This window comes from Mandrillus leucophaeus, unplaced genomic scaffold (genome assembly GCF_000951045.1).
Source record: "Mandrillus leucophaeus isolate KB7577 unplaced genomic scaffold, Mleu.le_1.0 Scaffold55, whole genome shotgun sequence".
NCBI lineage: Eukaryota > Metazoa > Chordata > Mammalia > Primates > Cercopithecidae > Mandrillus > Mandrillus leucophaeus.
The window spans coordinates 2,296,459-2,314,285 of NW_012105919.1; the positions used below are offsets into that span (position 1 = coordinate 2,296,459).

The 17,827-nt window shown below is 40.9% G+C and overlaps 1 protein-coding gene across 1 annotated transcript in view; it reads right to left on the minus strand.

The window, feature by feature from the left end:
• ATXN2 (ataxin 2) overlaps window positions 1-17,827 on the minus strand; it is a 105,204-nt gene that overhangs the window by 16,575 nt on the left and 70,802 nt on the right. Inside the window, exons 16-17 of the mRNA XM_011997883.1 lie at window positions 1,930-2,114; window positions 1,481-1,613 (exon numbers count right to left, since the gene is read on the minus strand). Of these exons, the coding sequence (XP_011853273.1) occupies window positions 1,481-1,613; window positions 1,930-2,114 (318 nt within the window). The remainder of the gene's footprint in view (window positions 1-1,480; window positions 1,614-1,929; window positions 2,115-17,827) is intronic.

Below are 17,827 nucleotides of genomic sequence, written 5' to 3' on the forward strand. Positions count from 1 at the left end.
AGGCCTCCAAAAGTGCTAGGATTACAGGTGTGAACCACCACGTCCAGCCTGAAATCTGTAAATTCTTTTTTTTTTTTTTTTTTTTTTAAACAGAGTCTTGTTCTGTCGCCCAGGTTGGAGTGCAATGGTGCGATCTCAGCTCACTGCAACCTCTGCCTCCTGGGTTCAAGCAATTCTGCTGCCTCAGTCTCCTGAGTAGCCAGGACTATAGGCGCGTGCCACCGCACCCGGCCAATTTTTTGTATTTTTAGTAGAGACGGGGTTTCACCATGTTGGCCAGGCTGGTCTCGATCTTCTGACCTCATGACCCACCCGCCTTGGCCTCCCAAAGTGCTGGGATTACAGTCATGAGCCACTGTGCCCAGCCTGTAAATTCTTAAATAACTCAGTTTTGCCTAGACATACTTGTTCAGGACATCTAAACTTAAAAAATAAAAATTTTATATTCTTAGTATTTCAAAAAGTTTAAAAGAGGTTTTAAAAATGAAATGTCAATGTAGCTGCATGTAACTGTAATCTCATTCTCATAGCAGTACACTTTTCAACTGTACAAATAAACCAAAATTATCCCCTACTCCAAAAAACCAAAAATGCAAATAGGAAAACTAAATGACACTACAGTTCTCAGAAATATTCAGGACAAAACATCTTAATGAAATCAGTACTATTTAAAAGCATATTCTGAAAAACATTTGAAGCAATCCATTAATTCTATATCATAAGATATACAAGTGGACATTTAATTTTAAATTATCAACAGTGAAAAATCTGTTATTTTGGTACTTTAGACAGCTGCTAAGTTGATCTACACAAATTTTTCTGTTTAGTCACAAAATGAAGATAGGTTTTTGCTTATTACTGTCACATATAAATACTGCTTAGTTTTACATAAAATACTTCTCATTTTCATTTCAGCATTCTGTTTACATTGGTCATAAAGTGTGAATCATGTCTAAAATATATCTAATATTACATAATATTCAACCACTTAAAATACAGCATGATGTAGAAACATAGCATTATCATTATAACAGCAAAAACAAACAAACAAAAACAAACAAACAAAAAAACGAATGCCCGTGACCCACAGATCAAGTAGTGAAGCAGAATGTTTTCATGCTGAAAACGCTTTTATGCTTTTATTATTATAAAATTCTCTTGCACGTCATAGGATATACCAAAGCATAATACTGATGAGGAAGAGGAGAAAGGTACCTTTCTCCACAAAGATGCTTTGCCATTATAAACATCATTACATTTTAGTTAAAGCAGGAGAGAGATCTGAAGACCAGGTACAGAAGTAGAAACTATTTGCCAAGACTTATAAAGCAAGTCAGGCAAAGAAACGAGTTCATCTTTTCCTTCAGATTCTTGACCCTCAATGTCATAAAAGGTCAGGTTATTCTTAAGAGTATGTTTTCAGAAACTTAAATTAAGAAGAGTCACACACACTGGAAAAGACAAACAAAGTGCTTCCTACCATACATCGCATGCGTCTGCTCATGAGCCCCGTACTGAGTTGCTGAAGAAGACACTAAACCAGGCTGGGCATGTGTTGGTGGTGCCATCATTCTAGCATTACCCTGTATTACAGGACTATAGACATGAGGATGCTGTGTTCAAACAAAAAATAAAGAAAGAACATCAATACTGCAAATAGAGCCAAGCGGACTTTAGTTAAGATTTTTAACTCCATGGTTTCCAGATTTCCAGAAACAACTGTAAACTCTCAAATCTTTCTTGGCTGTTTCCTCTGAACCTGTTACAATGATCAGTAACCTTTGAATATATATTAAAAAGGGTCCCCAAGTCCTTATCTACCCACCCTACCATCACACAAAAGCAAAAATTATAAAGGAAAATCCCTTTACCATATTAAAAGCTTTTTTAAATGGTACAAAAATTAAGAGTTAGCCCTACCAGCCTTACCTGAGACTGATAATGTGGCACATGCTGAACAAGGGGCTGATTTGGGAACTGCTGAGGACTGTAGGCAACATATTGCGTGGAGTAAGCTGGTGGGGTGGCTGCAATCGGTGGGCCCGCTGCTGACGCTGGATGCATCATGGCACTCTGATGATGCTGGTCTTGCCGCTGTTGGGGCATATTTGGTACTGCAGAAAAAAAAGCAGACTGCCTATTAAACAGTATCTCCACAGCATAATACATGTGTTCACATGGTCTAGGAGGCTCTGAATGATTTGACCCTGCATCTGCGTCTCTAATGCCATCTCATACCACTCCCACTTCTGCCACTCTGGGTTGTCTGCGTATCATGCATGCTAGTCCTCAGCCTCAAACACCAGTTCCCAAATCCCAGCTGGGATAATTCTGCCTCATCCTTCAGGTGTCAGCTTGAAAGCAACTTCCTCAGAGAGACTTTCTCACATGGCCCTCAGACTTGATCAAGTCCCTGGAACAGACTCTTACAGCATTTTGAAATCACTTCTCATATGATATTTTCTGGGACAGGCACTGCATTCATTTTGAGAAAAACAAAAGTATGACCAAAGAGCCAAAACAGATCCAACACTAACTTTCTATCTTCCTCATTTCCTACCACCGAATCCTTATAACACTTCCCATTCTTTCTCAAACCCAGTATAACACAGCACCATGTAGCATATAGCAGGTTTCTAAATAATAGTTCTTTTAAAAGACTACTCTATGTCTTATCTTAATCCACACAGGTGGTCTGCGTGTAAGGGCCTCTCCCTGTTACAACTCCAGTTAAGAATTCAGCTCAACTGTCGTCTCCAATGTGAGGTTTTTTTCCAGTTCCTCCAGCACAAGCTAGCTACTTTCCATGTGCCTCTTTCCTCACACATTTCTTACAGCACTATTGTCTGTGACCTGTTTCTGGTGTGGCATTAACCAAGCCACTTCAGGAAAAGAATTATGGAATGACTGCTTACAACTAGGTATAAGCCACAAAGAATATAGAACTTGTTCATAAAATTCTAAGAACTGATTATATAATTAACTGCAAATTTGTGGCTAAACATTCACTGACTGTTGCTGAAATTTGGGAGAGGTCGTTACAAATTATTTTATCTATGTAGAAAAGTAAACCTGAAAATTTTTCTACATTTTATCTTGGATGCATGTATTTAAAAAGCATCTCCTTTTGGTAGACAAAAAGCCACTAAAAACTATCACTTTTATCAAATGGAAGTTTGTTCAATTATGCTCACTAACTGAGCTTAAACTATTCACTATTATTACTTTGTTACTTATTACCTTCCTGTATATTTAAAACAAATTAAAAAGCTAGTCAAGTATACTATGGTGCTATTATTTAGATATCGTGCGTCTCCACCAATTTTCACGTTAAAACATGATCCTCAGGCCAGGTGCAATAGCTCACGCTTATAATCTCTGCACTTTAGGAGGCCAGGGCGAGTGGACTGCTTGAGCTCAAGAGTTTGGGACCAGCCTGGGCAACATGGGGAGACCCTGTCTTCACAAAAAATACAAAAATATTAGCCAGCCGCGGTGCTGTGCATCTATGGTCCCCGCTACTCAGGAGGTTGAGGTGGGAGGAACATTTCAGCCAGGGAGGTAGATGCCGCAGTGAGCCATGATTGCACCACTGCACTCCAGCCTGGGTGAAGAAGTGAGACCCTGTCTCAAAAAAGGGGAGGGGAGGGGACAGGAGGGGAAGAAAAGAAACCAAGTCCTTGACTCTGCCTGTTACTTGAAAAATATTAAAAATATTTTTATCCAACACCTCAAAGGATTGGAATTTAGTAAAGGAGCAGAGTAAAAACTAACATACAGACAGCAGTAGCCTTCATATGTGGTACTTCATAAGTAATCAGTTAGAAGATGCAATGGAAGAGAAGTCCCTGGGTTACATTAACATTAAAAAAGAACCTACCTAAGGCATACACTGAAAAAAATGTACAAAACCTTAAGGATAAACTTGATTTTTATTTATTTATTTTCTTTGAGACAAGAGTCTCGCTTGGTTGCCCAAGCTGAAGTGCAGCGGTGCAATCTTGACTCACTGCAATCTCTGCCTCCTGGGTTCAAGCGATTCTCCTACCTCAGCCTCTGGAGTAGCTGGGACTACAGGGGAGCACCATGCCTGGCTAATACTTGTTTTTGTATTTTTAGTAGAGACAGGGTTTCACCAGGTTGGCCAGGCTGGTCTCGAACTCCTGACCTCAGGTGATCTGCTCACCTCCGCCTCCCAAAGAGTTGGAATTACAGGCGTGAGCCACCGCATACAGCCAAGGATAAGCTTTAATATGATACTGAAGGTATACTTTGTTCTTGAACAGGAAGACTCAACATCATAAAGACATTAATCATTTCTTCTCAAGTTAATTTATAAGTTTATTGTGATTCTGGCCTGCCATGGTGGCTCATGCCTGTAGTCCCACCACTTTGTAAGGCTGATACAGGCAGACTGCTTGAGCTCAGGAGTTCGACACCAGCCTGGGCAACACGGTGAAACTCTGTCTCTATAAAACACACAAAAATTAAGCCGGGCACGGTGGTGCTCGCCTGTAGTCCCAGCTACTTGGGAGGCTGAGGTGGGGAGATTGCCTTAGCTTGGGAAGTGAGGCTGCAGTATGCCCAGATCATCCCACTGCACTCCAGCCTAGGTAACAGAGCGACCTTGTCTCCAAAAAATTTAAAAAAAAAAAAAAAAAAAAAAAAATCCCTAAGTTTATACTGACAATAAGAATCAACAACAAAAAAACCCATCTCATTGGTTACCTTTGGAGGACAACAGAAAACCAACTCATTATTTTGAAGACTGCCTTAAAAAGGGAAATGATTAATATTTTAAATTACTCTTCCTCAGGGTAACCAAACAGCTGGATATGGTAAAGTTTTTCTTTATAAAAATATTCCAGGTAATAATTGAAGAAGGGATGAAAGAAAAAGAATGTCACCATTCTGTAACCCCTAAGGAAATAATGGATCTTGGGCTAGACAATTATCATCAATGGCTGCTAAAAGACAACAACAAAAAAAGTAAGGCACTAAAGGGAAGTATTATCTCCTGGACAGGTAAAACATCTAGGAACTCATTGGCTACTCCTATCAGGAAAAAGACTGGTTACATTACATGACTCCTCACTGAAAGTACATACATCTGTGAAACACGGGAAAAAAAAAATCTTATCAAGCCTCCATTATCTACTATCCGTTTACAAAGATTACAGGTGACAGAAGTCTACTTTAAATATCAACACAGGGATACAGTCAGCAAAATTCAGATGGTGGGAAAAAAAATACAAGACAAGTTGGATTGTACAAAGATACGAAGAAGACAAAAACTAAGGGAAAAACTATAATTAAAACTATGAGGGCTGAGTGCAGTGGCTCACGCCTGTAATACTGGCACCTTGGGAGCCAAGGTGAGCAGACTGCTTGAGCTCAGGAATTCAAAACCTTGTCTCTACAAAAAATACAAAAATTAGCCAGGTATGGTGGCATGCACCTTTAGTTCCAGCTACTTGGGAGGATCACCTGAGTCCAATTGGTCGAGACTGCACTGAGCTGAAATCATGCCACTGCACTCCAGCTCAGGTGACAGAGTTAGACTCTGTCTCAAAAAACAAACAAAAAACCTATCACTTGGCTGGGTGTGATGGCTCATCCAGCACCCCACTAAAGTGCTGGCCTGTAATCCCAGCACTTTAGGAGGCTGAGGTAGAAAGATATCTCAAGCCCTGGAGTTTAGGACCAGCCTGGGCAAGATAGCAAGATGGTGAGACTCTGTCTCAAAAAAACAGACAAAAAACAAAGAAGAAGAAAGACAAGACAAGAAAAGCTGGCAAGGTGGCATGTGCCTGTAGTCACAGCTGCTTGAGAGGCTGAGGAGGGAGGAGCTCTTGAGACCAGGAATTCGAAGCAGCAGTGAGCTATGATTGCACTACTGCACTCCAAGCCTGGACAACAAAGCGAGACCCCATCTCAAAAACAAAAAACAAAACCAAAACCGACTTCAAGATACACATTAAAATGTTGATGGATAAACGGATGCAATGTCTAGAATTTGCTTCAAAATAATCCAGTGGACATATAGCTTAAGAGACAATGGGTAGAATGAAACATGACTGGCCTAGGTTATTAATGTCTCAAAACGTTCATAATAAAAAGTTACCACAAGGCTGGGAGTGGTGGCTCACGCCTCTAATCCCAGCACTTTGGGAGGCCGAGGCGGGTGGATCATTTGAGGTCAGGAGTTCAAGACCAGGCTGGCCAACATGGTGAAACCCCATCTCTATTAAAAATACAAAAGCTGGGCTACTTGGGAGGCTGAGGCAGGAGAACTGCTTGAACTCCAGAAGAGGAGGTTGCAGTGAGTTGAGATTGTGCCACTGTACTCCAGCCTAGGCGACAGAGCAAGACTCCATCTCAAAAAAAAAAAAAAAAAGTTACCACAATATGAAACAATCACAAAAAAAAAAAAGACTTCAACACATAAACAAATCCAATTTGCAAGCCTGATTTGGACCCTAATTGGAACAAATTAATTGTAAAAAGATTTATCTTTTCTGTAGGATTTTTTTTTTCTTCTTTTTTTAAAGAGGGAGTCTTGCTCTGTCACCCAGGCTGGAGTACAGGGGCACGATCTCAGCTCAACTACAACTTCCACCTCCCAGGTTCAAGCAATTCTTCTTCTGCCTCAGTCTCCTAAGTAGTTAGAATTACAGGTGCCTGCCACCGGGCCCAGCCTAAGATATATTTTAAAGATCACCTGGTTTTAAAAAGGCAACTGATTTTTTTAGTAGTAATTTTAGAGTTCATATGGAAAAATAAACAAAACTCAAGGTAATCTGAAAAAACAAAAAAATCAGTCTTGGCAGTGAGTGGATGAGAAGGTAGTCCTATTAGATTAGTGAAGCAGAGTGAAAAATCCAGAAACAAATTCAACCACAAATAGACACTTGGTATATGATAAAATGACATTTCATAACAGTTTGTATGACCATAATGGAATTACATTATCTATCTATCTGTCTATCCATGCACACACACACACACACATACACACACTTGCACTTTAAATACAGTGTCTCCTTCTGTCACCCAGGCTGGAGTACAGTGGTGCAATCACAGCTCACTGCAGCTTTAAACTACTGGGCTCAAGCAATCCTCCTTCCTCAGCCTCTCAAGTAGTTAGGACTACAGGTGTGTGCCACCACACCCAGCAAATTTTAAAATTATTTTGTAGATATGGGGTATTCCTATATCACCCAGGTTGGTCTTGAACTCCTGGCCTCAAGCGATCCTCCTGCCTTGGCCTCCCAAAGCTCTGAGGTTACAGGTATGAGCCGCTGTACCTGGTCAATATGATATACTTAGTAGATGATAAAAAAGTATTTGAACATAATCCAACCACCATTTATGATCAAAAAGAAAACCCACCTCTCTGCAAATCAGGAACTGAAGTAACACCTAACTCTATGCTTAATAGTGAAAGACAGTTTCACCCCTAAGAATGGAAGCATGGCAAAATCTCATGCTTTTTTCAGTAACACACCAGTACAATAAGGCCAAAAAAAGAAAAAACACCACCAACATGGTGATTAGATCATGACTGTATGTTTAAGTCTTAAAGGACTGCCAGAAACAGTGGGCTTACCAATGCATCAAGATACAGGATCAAATTAAAAAATCAAGTGCATCTCTATTTACGAATAAACAAACAGAAGTTTTTAAAACATCACTCACAACAGCACAAAACAGATGAAATACTAAGGGATAAATTTAAGAAAGTGGCACAAAATTGATACAAAGAAAACTAGAAAACACTGGTGAAACTTAAGACTTAAATAAATGGAGCAGTATATGATGACATCAATGAAGATTCCATATTGTGAAGATATTTCTCTCAGAACTGATACAAAGATTCAGTGCACAATCCTATGCTGATTCTAAAATTTATTTGGAAATTCAAAGAATGCAGAATAAGAACAATTTTGATGAGAATATAACTGGGAGACTTACATGAACTGACTTAAAGGTTGATTACAAAGTAACAGCAATAAAGAGAGAATTGGCATAAGGATATATACAAAGATCAATACAACGAAACAGTTCACAAATAGACATATATACATATATGGTCAACTGAATTCAATAAAGCTGGGCACAGTGGCTCATGCCTGTAATCCCAGAACTTTGGGAGGCTGAGACGAGCAGACCACCTGAGGTCAGGAGTTCGAGACTAGCCTGGCCAATATGGTGAAACCCTGTCTCTACTAAAAATACACAAACAAAATTAGCCAGGCGTGCTGGCAGGCGCCTGTAGTCCCAGCTACTTGGGAGGCTGAGGCAGGAGAATGGCGTGAACCCGGGAGGCGGAGCCTGCAGTGGGCCGAGATCCAGCCACTGCACTCTAGCCTGGGCAAAAGAGTGAGACTCCATCTAAAAAAAAAAAAAAAAAAAAAAAAATTAGCTGAGCCTGTTGTGGCGGGCACCTATAATCCCAGCTACTCAGGAGGCTGAGGCAGAATCGCTTGACCCCGGAAAGTGGAGGTTGCAGTGAGCCAAGGTCACACTACTGCACTCCAGCCTGGGTGACAAGATTTCAAAAAGAGAAAAAAAAAATAAAGCCATCAATGGAAAACAGAGGCTGGTGCCAGAGAAATCGAGTAAATATTTATGGTGGAGAAAATGAAGCTCGACCTTTACATCACACCCTACACAAAACCTAACTGAAATCAACCATATACCTAACCATAAAAACATTCATAACCTAGGGTAGGTAAAAGATTTCTTATTATGATACAAAAAAGCATGAACCTTAAGAGAAAAGCTTGATAAATAAGGCTTCATTAAAATTAACAATACTGGCTCTTCAAAAAAACTGCAGACTGGGAGAAAATATTCACAATACCTGTATTTGAGAAAGGACTTGTAACCAGAATATATAAATAACTTAAAATAATTTACTAAAAGTAGTAACTTTACTTTTCACAGTAAGAAAAGACACATGATTTTTTTTTTTTTTTTTTTTTGAGACAAGGTCTGGCTCTATTGCGCAGGCTAGAGTGCAGTGGTGCAATCTCAGCTCACTGCAGCCTCGATCTCACCTCCATCACCCCTCAAACCCCTCACAACCTCGCTCAAGCGATTGTCCCACCTCAGCCCCCCAAATAGCTGGGACCATGCTTCTGTGCCTGGCTAATTTTTCCCTTTTTTTTTTTTTTTTTCAGACACAGAGTTTTGTCATGTTCCTCAGGCTTGTCTCAAACTCCCGGCTCAAATGATCCATGCAGGTTGGCCTGCCAAAGTGCTGGAATTACACGCATGAGTCACTGCACCCAGCCAGAAACACTGAGACAAAAAGAAACGTTAGGACGGGCACAGTGGCTCACACCTGTAATCTTAGCACTTTGGGAGGCCGAGACGGGTAGATCACTTGAGGTCAGCAGTTAGAGACCAGTCTGACCAACATGGTGAAACCCTGTTTACACTAAAAATACAGAATTAGCCAGGCACGGTGGCGCATGCCTGTAATCCCAGCTACTTGGGAGGCTGAGGCAGGAGAATCGCTTGAACCTGGGAGGCAGAGGTTGCAGTGAGCCAAGATGGCACCACTGCACTCCAGCCTGGGCAACAGAGTGAGACTCCATCTCATAAATAAATAAATAAAATGAAAAAAAGATTTGAAAAATTTACTAAAAAAAGGTTGACAGCCAAAAACACACACACACACGACGATGTGCTCCTCATCAGTCATCATCAGGGAAATGCACATTTAAGATCACAGTGAGGTAACCCTATGACACCCATTAGACCTACTGAAATTAAAAAGATAAGACAATACCAAGAGTTGGCAAGGATGCAGAACACTTGGAACTTGCATATGAACCTGATCAGTTGGAATGTAAAATGATACAATCACTTTGGAAGATTGCTAATTTCTTATTAATTGAAGTATGTATTTACCAGGCAGTGTGTGGTGGCTCACACCTGTAATCCCAACACTTTGGGAGGCTGAGGTGGGTGGATCACTTGAGGTCAGGATTTCCAGACCAGCCTGGCCAACATGGTAAAACCCCATCTCTACTAAAAATACAAAAAAATTAGCCAGGCGTGGTGGTGCGTGCCTGTAATCCCAGCTACTTGGGAGGCTGAGGTGGGAGAATTGCTTGAACCCGGGAGGGGGAGGTTGCCATGAGCTGAAATCACGCCACTGAACTCCAGCCTGGGCAACAGAGTGAGACTTCATCTCAAAAAAAAAATTAAAAAAAAAAATAATAACAAAATAAATTAAAAAAAAAATAAAATATGCACTTACCATACCTCAGCAATTCCAATTCTAGGTATTTAACTAAAAGAAATAAAAACACAAATACTTGTACACAAATGCTCACAGCAGCTTCATTCATAATAGCCACAAGTTGGCAATAACTCAAATGCCCATCGACTAGTAATGGGTAAATTAACTGTGGTATAATCATAAAATGAAATGCTACTTAGCAGAAAAAGGAATACGCTGGCTGGGCGCAGTGACTCACGCCTGTAATCCCAGCACTTTGGGAGGCCAAGGCGGGTGGATCATTTGGGGGCAGGAGTTTGAGATCAGCCTGGTCAACATGGTGAAACCCCGTCTCTGCTAAACAAAGAAAAAAAAAAAACCACAAAAATTAGCCAGGCGTGGTGGCGCGTGTCAGCAATCCCAGCTACTTCGGAGGCTGAGGCAATAGAATTGCAGACCAATTCTGGGAGACAGAACAAGACTCCATCTCAAAAACAAACAAAAAAAGGAATAAGCTGATATTAACATGAAGCTCAAATTACTACACTGTTTAGGACACATATATGAAATTATATACCAAGCTTGTCCAACTTGCGTCCTGGGACGGCTTTGAATGTGGCCCAACACAAATTCATAAACTTTCTTAAAACATTATTAAGTTTTGCTATTTTTTTGTTGTTGTTCATCAGCTATCATCAGCGTGTTAGTGTATTTTATGTGTGGCCCAACACAATTCTTCTTCCAATGTGACCCAGGGAAGCCAAAAGATTGAACATCCCTGTTATATGCTGTTTGATTCCATTTATTAAAAAAAAAATCTAGCAGCTGGCTGAGGTGGCTCACATTTGTAATCCTAGCACTCTGGGAGGCTGAGGTGGAAGGATCACTTGAGCCCAGGAGTTCAACACCAGCCTGGGCAATATAATGAGACGTTTCCATAAAAAATTTTCTTTAAGTAAAAAAAAAAAAAAAAAACCCTAAATCTAAAAAAAAAAAAGAAAAAGAAATCTAGAGAGGATAAATGTAATCTACAGTAAAAGAAGGTAGATCACTGGTTAACTGGAGCTAGTGGTAATAAAGTACAGTTGGACAGAGAAGAGGAACAGGCAAAATGTTTTCCATCTTCACTGATGAAGCAAGTAGTTACATGAGCAAATGTATTTGTCAAAACTCATTAAAATGTAAACATAAAAAGATGAGCATTTTATTGTATGTAAATTACAGTCTAATAAAACTGGTTAAAACATCTTAGATAGTCATTTAGAACAAGATAAATTGGATTCACATTTTATACTTTAAGATAAATTCTAAAATTAGCCAGGCTTAATGGTACAGGCTGGTCTCAAACTCCTGAGCTCAAGTGATCCTCCCACCTCAGTCTCTCAGCTTCCCAGAGTGCTAGGAGGCAGGCAGATCACAAGGTCAGGAGTTCAAGACCAGCCTGACCAACATGGTGAAACTCCGTCTCTACTGAAAATTCAAAAATTAGCTGGGCGTGGTGGCACACCCCTGTAATCCCAGCTACTCAGAAGGCTGAGGCAGGAGAATCGCTTGAATCTGGGAGGCGGAGGTTGCAGTGAGCTGGGATAGCGCCACTGCACTCCACCCTGGGCGACAGCAAGACTCCATCTCAAAAACAAATAAACAAACAAGAGGAAAGGAGTCTTTTCAACAAATGAGGTAGGGACAATGGATATCCACAAGCAAAAAGAAAAACCTGGACCACTACTCTCATATCATATACAAAAATTAACTCTAAAGAGATTGTAGACCTAAAAGTTAAGAGCTAACCTATAAAACTCATAGGAGTTTTATGGGAGTTTCATAGGGGTGAATCTCTGTGGCCTTGTGTTAGACAATGCTTTGTTTGATATGACATCAGGAGTGCAAGCAAGAAAAGAAAAAACAAACAGATAAACTGAACTTCATCAAAATTAAAAACCGTGTTACAAAGAACACCATCAAGCAAGTAAAAAGATAACCTATAGTCTGGGCACAGTGGCTCGTGTCTAAAATCTCAGCGCTTTGGGAAGGTGAGGCAGGCGGATCACTTGAGGTCAGGAGTTCAAGACCAGCCTGGCCAACATGGTGAAATTCCGTCTCTACTAAAAATACAAAAATGGGCCAGGCACAGTGGTGCACGCTTATAATCCCAGCCACTCTGGAGGCTGAAGTAGGGGGATCGCTTGAGCTCAGGAATTCGAGACCAGCCTGAGAAGCATGGAGAAGCTCCATTTCTACAAAAAATACAAAAATTAGCCTGGCGTGGTGGCGTATGCCTGTAGCCCTAGCTACTTGGAAGGGTGAGGCAGGAGAATTGCTTGAACTCAGGAAGTGAAGGTTGCTCCAGCCTGGGCGACAGAGTGAGACTTCATCTCAAAGCAAAACAAAAATACAAAAAACCACAATAATACTTCATAACCACAAGAATGGACAAAACCCAAACCAAAGACAGTATTGGTTATTTATAAGGACGTGGAGAAACTGGAACACTTGTACATTACTGAAAGAAATACAAAACGATGCAGCTGCTTTGGAAAAGTCTGGCAGTTCCAACACAGCAATTCCTCTTCAGGAGAAATGAAAATCTAAGGCCACATGAAAAAAAAAATTTATTTATTTATTCTTTTGAGATAGAGTCTCACTCTTTCACTCAGGCTGGGGTGCAGTGGCGTGATCTCAGCTCACCGCAGCCTCCGCCTCCCAGGTTCAAGCGATTCAGATGCTCCTGCCTCAGTCTCCTGAATAGCTGGGATTACAGGTGCACACTACCATGCCAGGGTAATTTTTGTATTTTTAGTAGAGATGGGATTTCACCATGTTGGCCAGGCTGGTCTCAAACTCCTGACCTCAAGTCATCTGCCCACCTCAGCCTCCCAGAGTGCTGGGATTATAGGCAAGAGCCACTGCTCCCAGCCTCATATGAAAATTTGTACATGAATGTCCACAGCAGCATTACTCATTACCAGAAAAAGGAAATAACCCAAATGTCCATCAACTGATGATAGGTAAAAGTGGTATATTTAGGCCAGGAGCAGTGGCTCACACCTATAATCCCAGCACTTTGGAAGGCTGAAGGAGGTGGATGACTTGAGGCCAGGAGTTCAAGACCAGCCTGGCCAACATGGCAAAGCCCTTTGTCTACTATGGTTTTTTTGTTTTTTTGTTTTTTTTTTTGAGACGGAGTCTCACTCTGTCGCCCAGGCTGGAGTGCAGTGGTGCCATCTCGGCTCACTGTCAGTTCTGCCTCTCAGGTTCATGCCATTCTCCTGCCTCAGCCTCCTGAGTAACTGGGACTACAGGCGCCTGCCACCACACCTGGCTAATTTTTTGTATTTTTAGTAGAGACGGGGTTTCACTGTGTTAGCCAGTATGGTCTTGATCTCCTGACCTCGTGATCTGCCGACATCGGCCTCCCCAAGTGCTGGGATTACAGGTGTGAGCTACCACGCCCAGCTATCCCTTTCTCTACTATTAATAAAACTACAAAAATCATCTGGGCATGGTAGTGCATGCCTGTAATCCCAGTTACTCAGGAGGCTGAGGCAGGAGAATCACTTGAACCTAGGAGGTGGAGGTTGCAGTGAGTCGAGATCCCACTACCGCACTCCAGACTGGGCAACAGAGTGAGACTCTATCTCAAAAAAAGAAAAAGAAAAAAAAAAAGGTTAAAAAAAAATTTTTTTTTTTTTTAAGTGTTAGGTCGGGCATGGTGGTTCACGCCTGTAATCCCAGCATTTTGGGAGGCCGAGACGGGTGGATCACCTGAGGTCAGGAGTTCGAGACCAGCCTGGCCAACATGGTGAAACCCTGTCTCTACTAAAAATACAAAAATCAGCTGGGTGTGGTGGCAGGCCACTGTAATCCCAGCTACACAGGAGGACGAGGCAGGAGAATGGCTTGAACCTAGGAGGCAGAGAGGTTGCAGTGAGCCGAGATTACACCATTGTACTCCAGGCTGGGCAACAAGAGAGAAACTCCATCTCACAAAAATAGTAACAAAAACTTATCCTGGTGTAGTGGCAGACACCCGTAATCCCAGCTACTTGGGAGACTGAGACACGAGAATCGCTTAAACCTGGGAGGTGCAGGCTGCAGTGAGCCAAGATCACACCACTGCATTCCAGCCTGGGTGACAGAGCCAGACTCCGTCTCAAAAAAAAAAAAAAAAAGATTGAAATACTATTACATGTCACAACATGGATGAGCCTTGAGAACACAGGTGAAAGAAGCCAGTCACAAAAGGCTACACATAACATGATACTATTATAATGACATATTCAGAATAGGTAAATCTGTAGAGAAGAAAAATAAGATTCATATGCCTAGGCTATATGGAGGAGGGGGAAAGAGGGGAGCGAAGGGGAGTAACTGCTAAAGGGTACAAAGTTTCTTTTGGTGGTGATTAAAAGGTACTAAAGTTGATTGTGGTGATGACTACACAACTCTAAGATTATACTAAAAACCATGAAACAGTATACATTAAATGGATAAATTTCATGGTATATGAATAATGTCTAAATAAAGCTATTTTTAAAAAATAAACAAATGTAAATGTGCAAAAGTAAACATGTAAGGATAAATTTAAAAATTGTAATGATCCCCTACAGATGACGGGATGAGGGAAGACACAGGTGGACAGGACTGGGATATAAGCAAGACTTCTCTGAATGCATCTTTGTTTTTTTGAGATAGGGTCTTGCTCTGCTACCCAGGCTGGAGTGCAGTGGCACAATAACAGCTCACTGCAACCTCTACCTCCTGGGCTCAAGTGATCCTCCACCTCAGCCTCCTAAGGAGCTAGAACTACAGTTACATGCCACATGCTCAGCCAATTTTTAAATTTTTTTGTAGAGATGGGGTTTTGCTATGTTGTCCAGGCTAATCTCAAACTCCAGTGCTCAAGCGATCCTCTCACTTCATCAGCCTCCCAAAATGTTAGGATTACAGGCGTGCGGACATTAAGCCCAGCCTTCATGAATGGCATCTTTTTACATAATTTTCACTTTAAAAGCATACAAATAATTTGCAGATGAAAAAATAGCTATCTCTAAATATGAAAAACAAACTCGACTGGATTAACTACCTATTTATCACACTGTCGACATAACACTTAGCAACTTTAGAAGTTAGTACTGTGGAATTAACAAGGATGTCACACTCTGAAAACTGGCACTTAAAGAATTACTGAAACAGATACTGAGAAAAACTAATACTCCAAAGACATCTCAAAATTTATTCTGTAGTCTAACAATTAGATAATAATAATTTTGAAGATACTGTATATACCCTGTATGAAAATGTAAATAAGCAGACCTCTAAGATGGTCCTTGATGATCTAACTCCTGTTTTCAGTCCCCTCCCATGCTGTACACCAGGGTCACTCTGTATGACCAACAGTGTAGAACATAATTGATGATATGCCACTTTCAAGATTAGGTTGTAAAACATGCTGCAGCTTCTGTTTGGGACTGTTTCTCTGAACTATGCATTTTGGGAGAAGCCAGCTGCCATGTCATGACTAGGGGCTGTGAAGCCCACGTGGCCGACCAACAGTTTCGAATTTGAATGCACATCCTCTAGCCCCAGTTACCCCTTCGGATAACTGCCAACACTGTCAACAGCTTCATAAGAGATGAGACAGAAACCACTCAGCTGAGCTATTCCTGGATTTCTGACCCTCAGGAACTGTGTGAAATAAGAAATGTTTGTTTTAGTAGCTAAGCTTTGTGATAAATTGTTATGCAATATCATAATAGTTACTATTTTTAGTAACCAAAGCTTCAGTGTAAAAGAATAAGAGATAAACCATGAAGTCATAGTAAAAAGTAAAAATCTTACAATGTTAACTTGACTTGGAAATATTAATTTAAATTTCTGATTTTAAAAAGTTCTCTCTCTTCCTTTCTTCCTTTCTCGTCTCACTCTATTGCCCAGAGCTGGAGGGCAGTGGCACAATCTCGGCTCACCACAACCTCAACCTCCTGGGTTCAAGTGATTCTCCTGCCTCAGCCTCGCAAGTGGCAGGGACTACAGGTGCACACCACCACACCCAGCTAATTTTTGCATTTTTAGTAGAGACAGGGTTTCATCATGTGGGCCAAGACGCTCTTGAACTTCTGACCTCAAGTGATCTGCCCACCCCAGCCTCCCAAAGTGCTGGGATACAGGTGCCACTGCACCTGGCCTACAGTGATATTTCCTAGTTTAGTCTGGAAAATGCCTAGAAGCAATACTGCAACAGTAATTAGCGCCAATGACCAGATAATGATTTTAAAATACTATTTCCCAGCAAAAAGAAATCAGGGTACCTTGGAGGGATAGCTAATCAAGGCAGTAAAGTTTTGCAGGAGCCAACTTGAACGGGTTCCCATTCATCAAAGATGGGACAATGAGAGTAACAAAAAAGAATACATGATAGAATGAATATATAAAAATCCATGCATTCATAATACTTTTTAAAACAGTAAGAATAAATAAATAAGAATGTTGGGAGAGGATACACCCTTTAAAAAAACAAAAGCAAAACTTTGTGGGCACTGTTGGGAAGTAACAAGGGCACCAACTCCTCACTCTGAAAATTGAAAACAATTAAGAATTTATCCTGTCTTTCTTGTACAAATTATTTCAGGATAACCAAATACTCCCAATTGAAAACAACAGTCCTTTACAGAATAATTCCAGCTAATAAACACAGAAGAAAGCTAGGAATTCAGAAATCACCCTTTACAAACCCCCAATTGCAGTGGTTTTCAGTGTATAGCCCTAGACCAGCGGCATTACTTGGGAGGTGGTTTTATAAATTGCAATAGAAATGCAAATTCTCAGCCTATGCCCCAAACCTACTGAATCAGAAAATCTGGAGATGGGATCAAGCAATCTATGTTTTTAGCAAGCTCTCCCCAAAGGTTTATACTGCACACCAAAATTTGAGTACCATAGCCCTAAAGAAAAAAATGATGTTAAGCATTAAATTAATAATGAATTAGATAAAAGATTAATAGAAAACTTACAATGGGGAGGTGGTGGGATAGGGGAGCAGGGTATTACCACTTGAGCTCTCAATCATTTCATAATTAAAAGTAGGAAAAGATATTGTGTGCCTCCTGACATATGATACAACGCACACAGAACCATTTAGTATTTGTCTCCCCAACCCAAAATGAACTCAGATGTAATCAATGACATCCCAAGAAGAAAACAGAAAAATTGAGAATGCATGACATACCACAGAACAACTGGCTTCTGATACAAAGCAATAAGGGAAAAGGCAGGGGAACTACAAAGAGATACAATAAATGTAATCTATATTCAAAACAAACCAGCTGCAAGAATATATTCTTGACTCAATCAGGGTGATTTGACTATGTGTGGTTACCACTGAATTACTATCTATCTATCTACCTACCTACCTATCTATCTGTTTATTTTTCATTTATTTTTATTTTTTGAGATGGAGTCTTGCTCTGTCGCCCAGGCTGGAATGCAGTGGTGCCATCTGGGCTCACTGCAAGCTCCGCCTCCCGGGTTCACGCCATTCTCCTGCCTCAGCCTCCCAAGTGGTTGGGACTACAGGCACCCGCCACCAGGCCC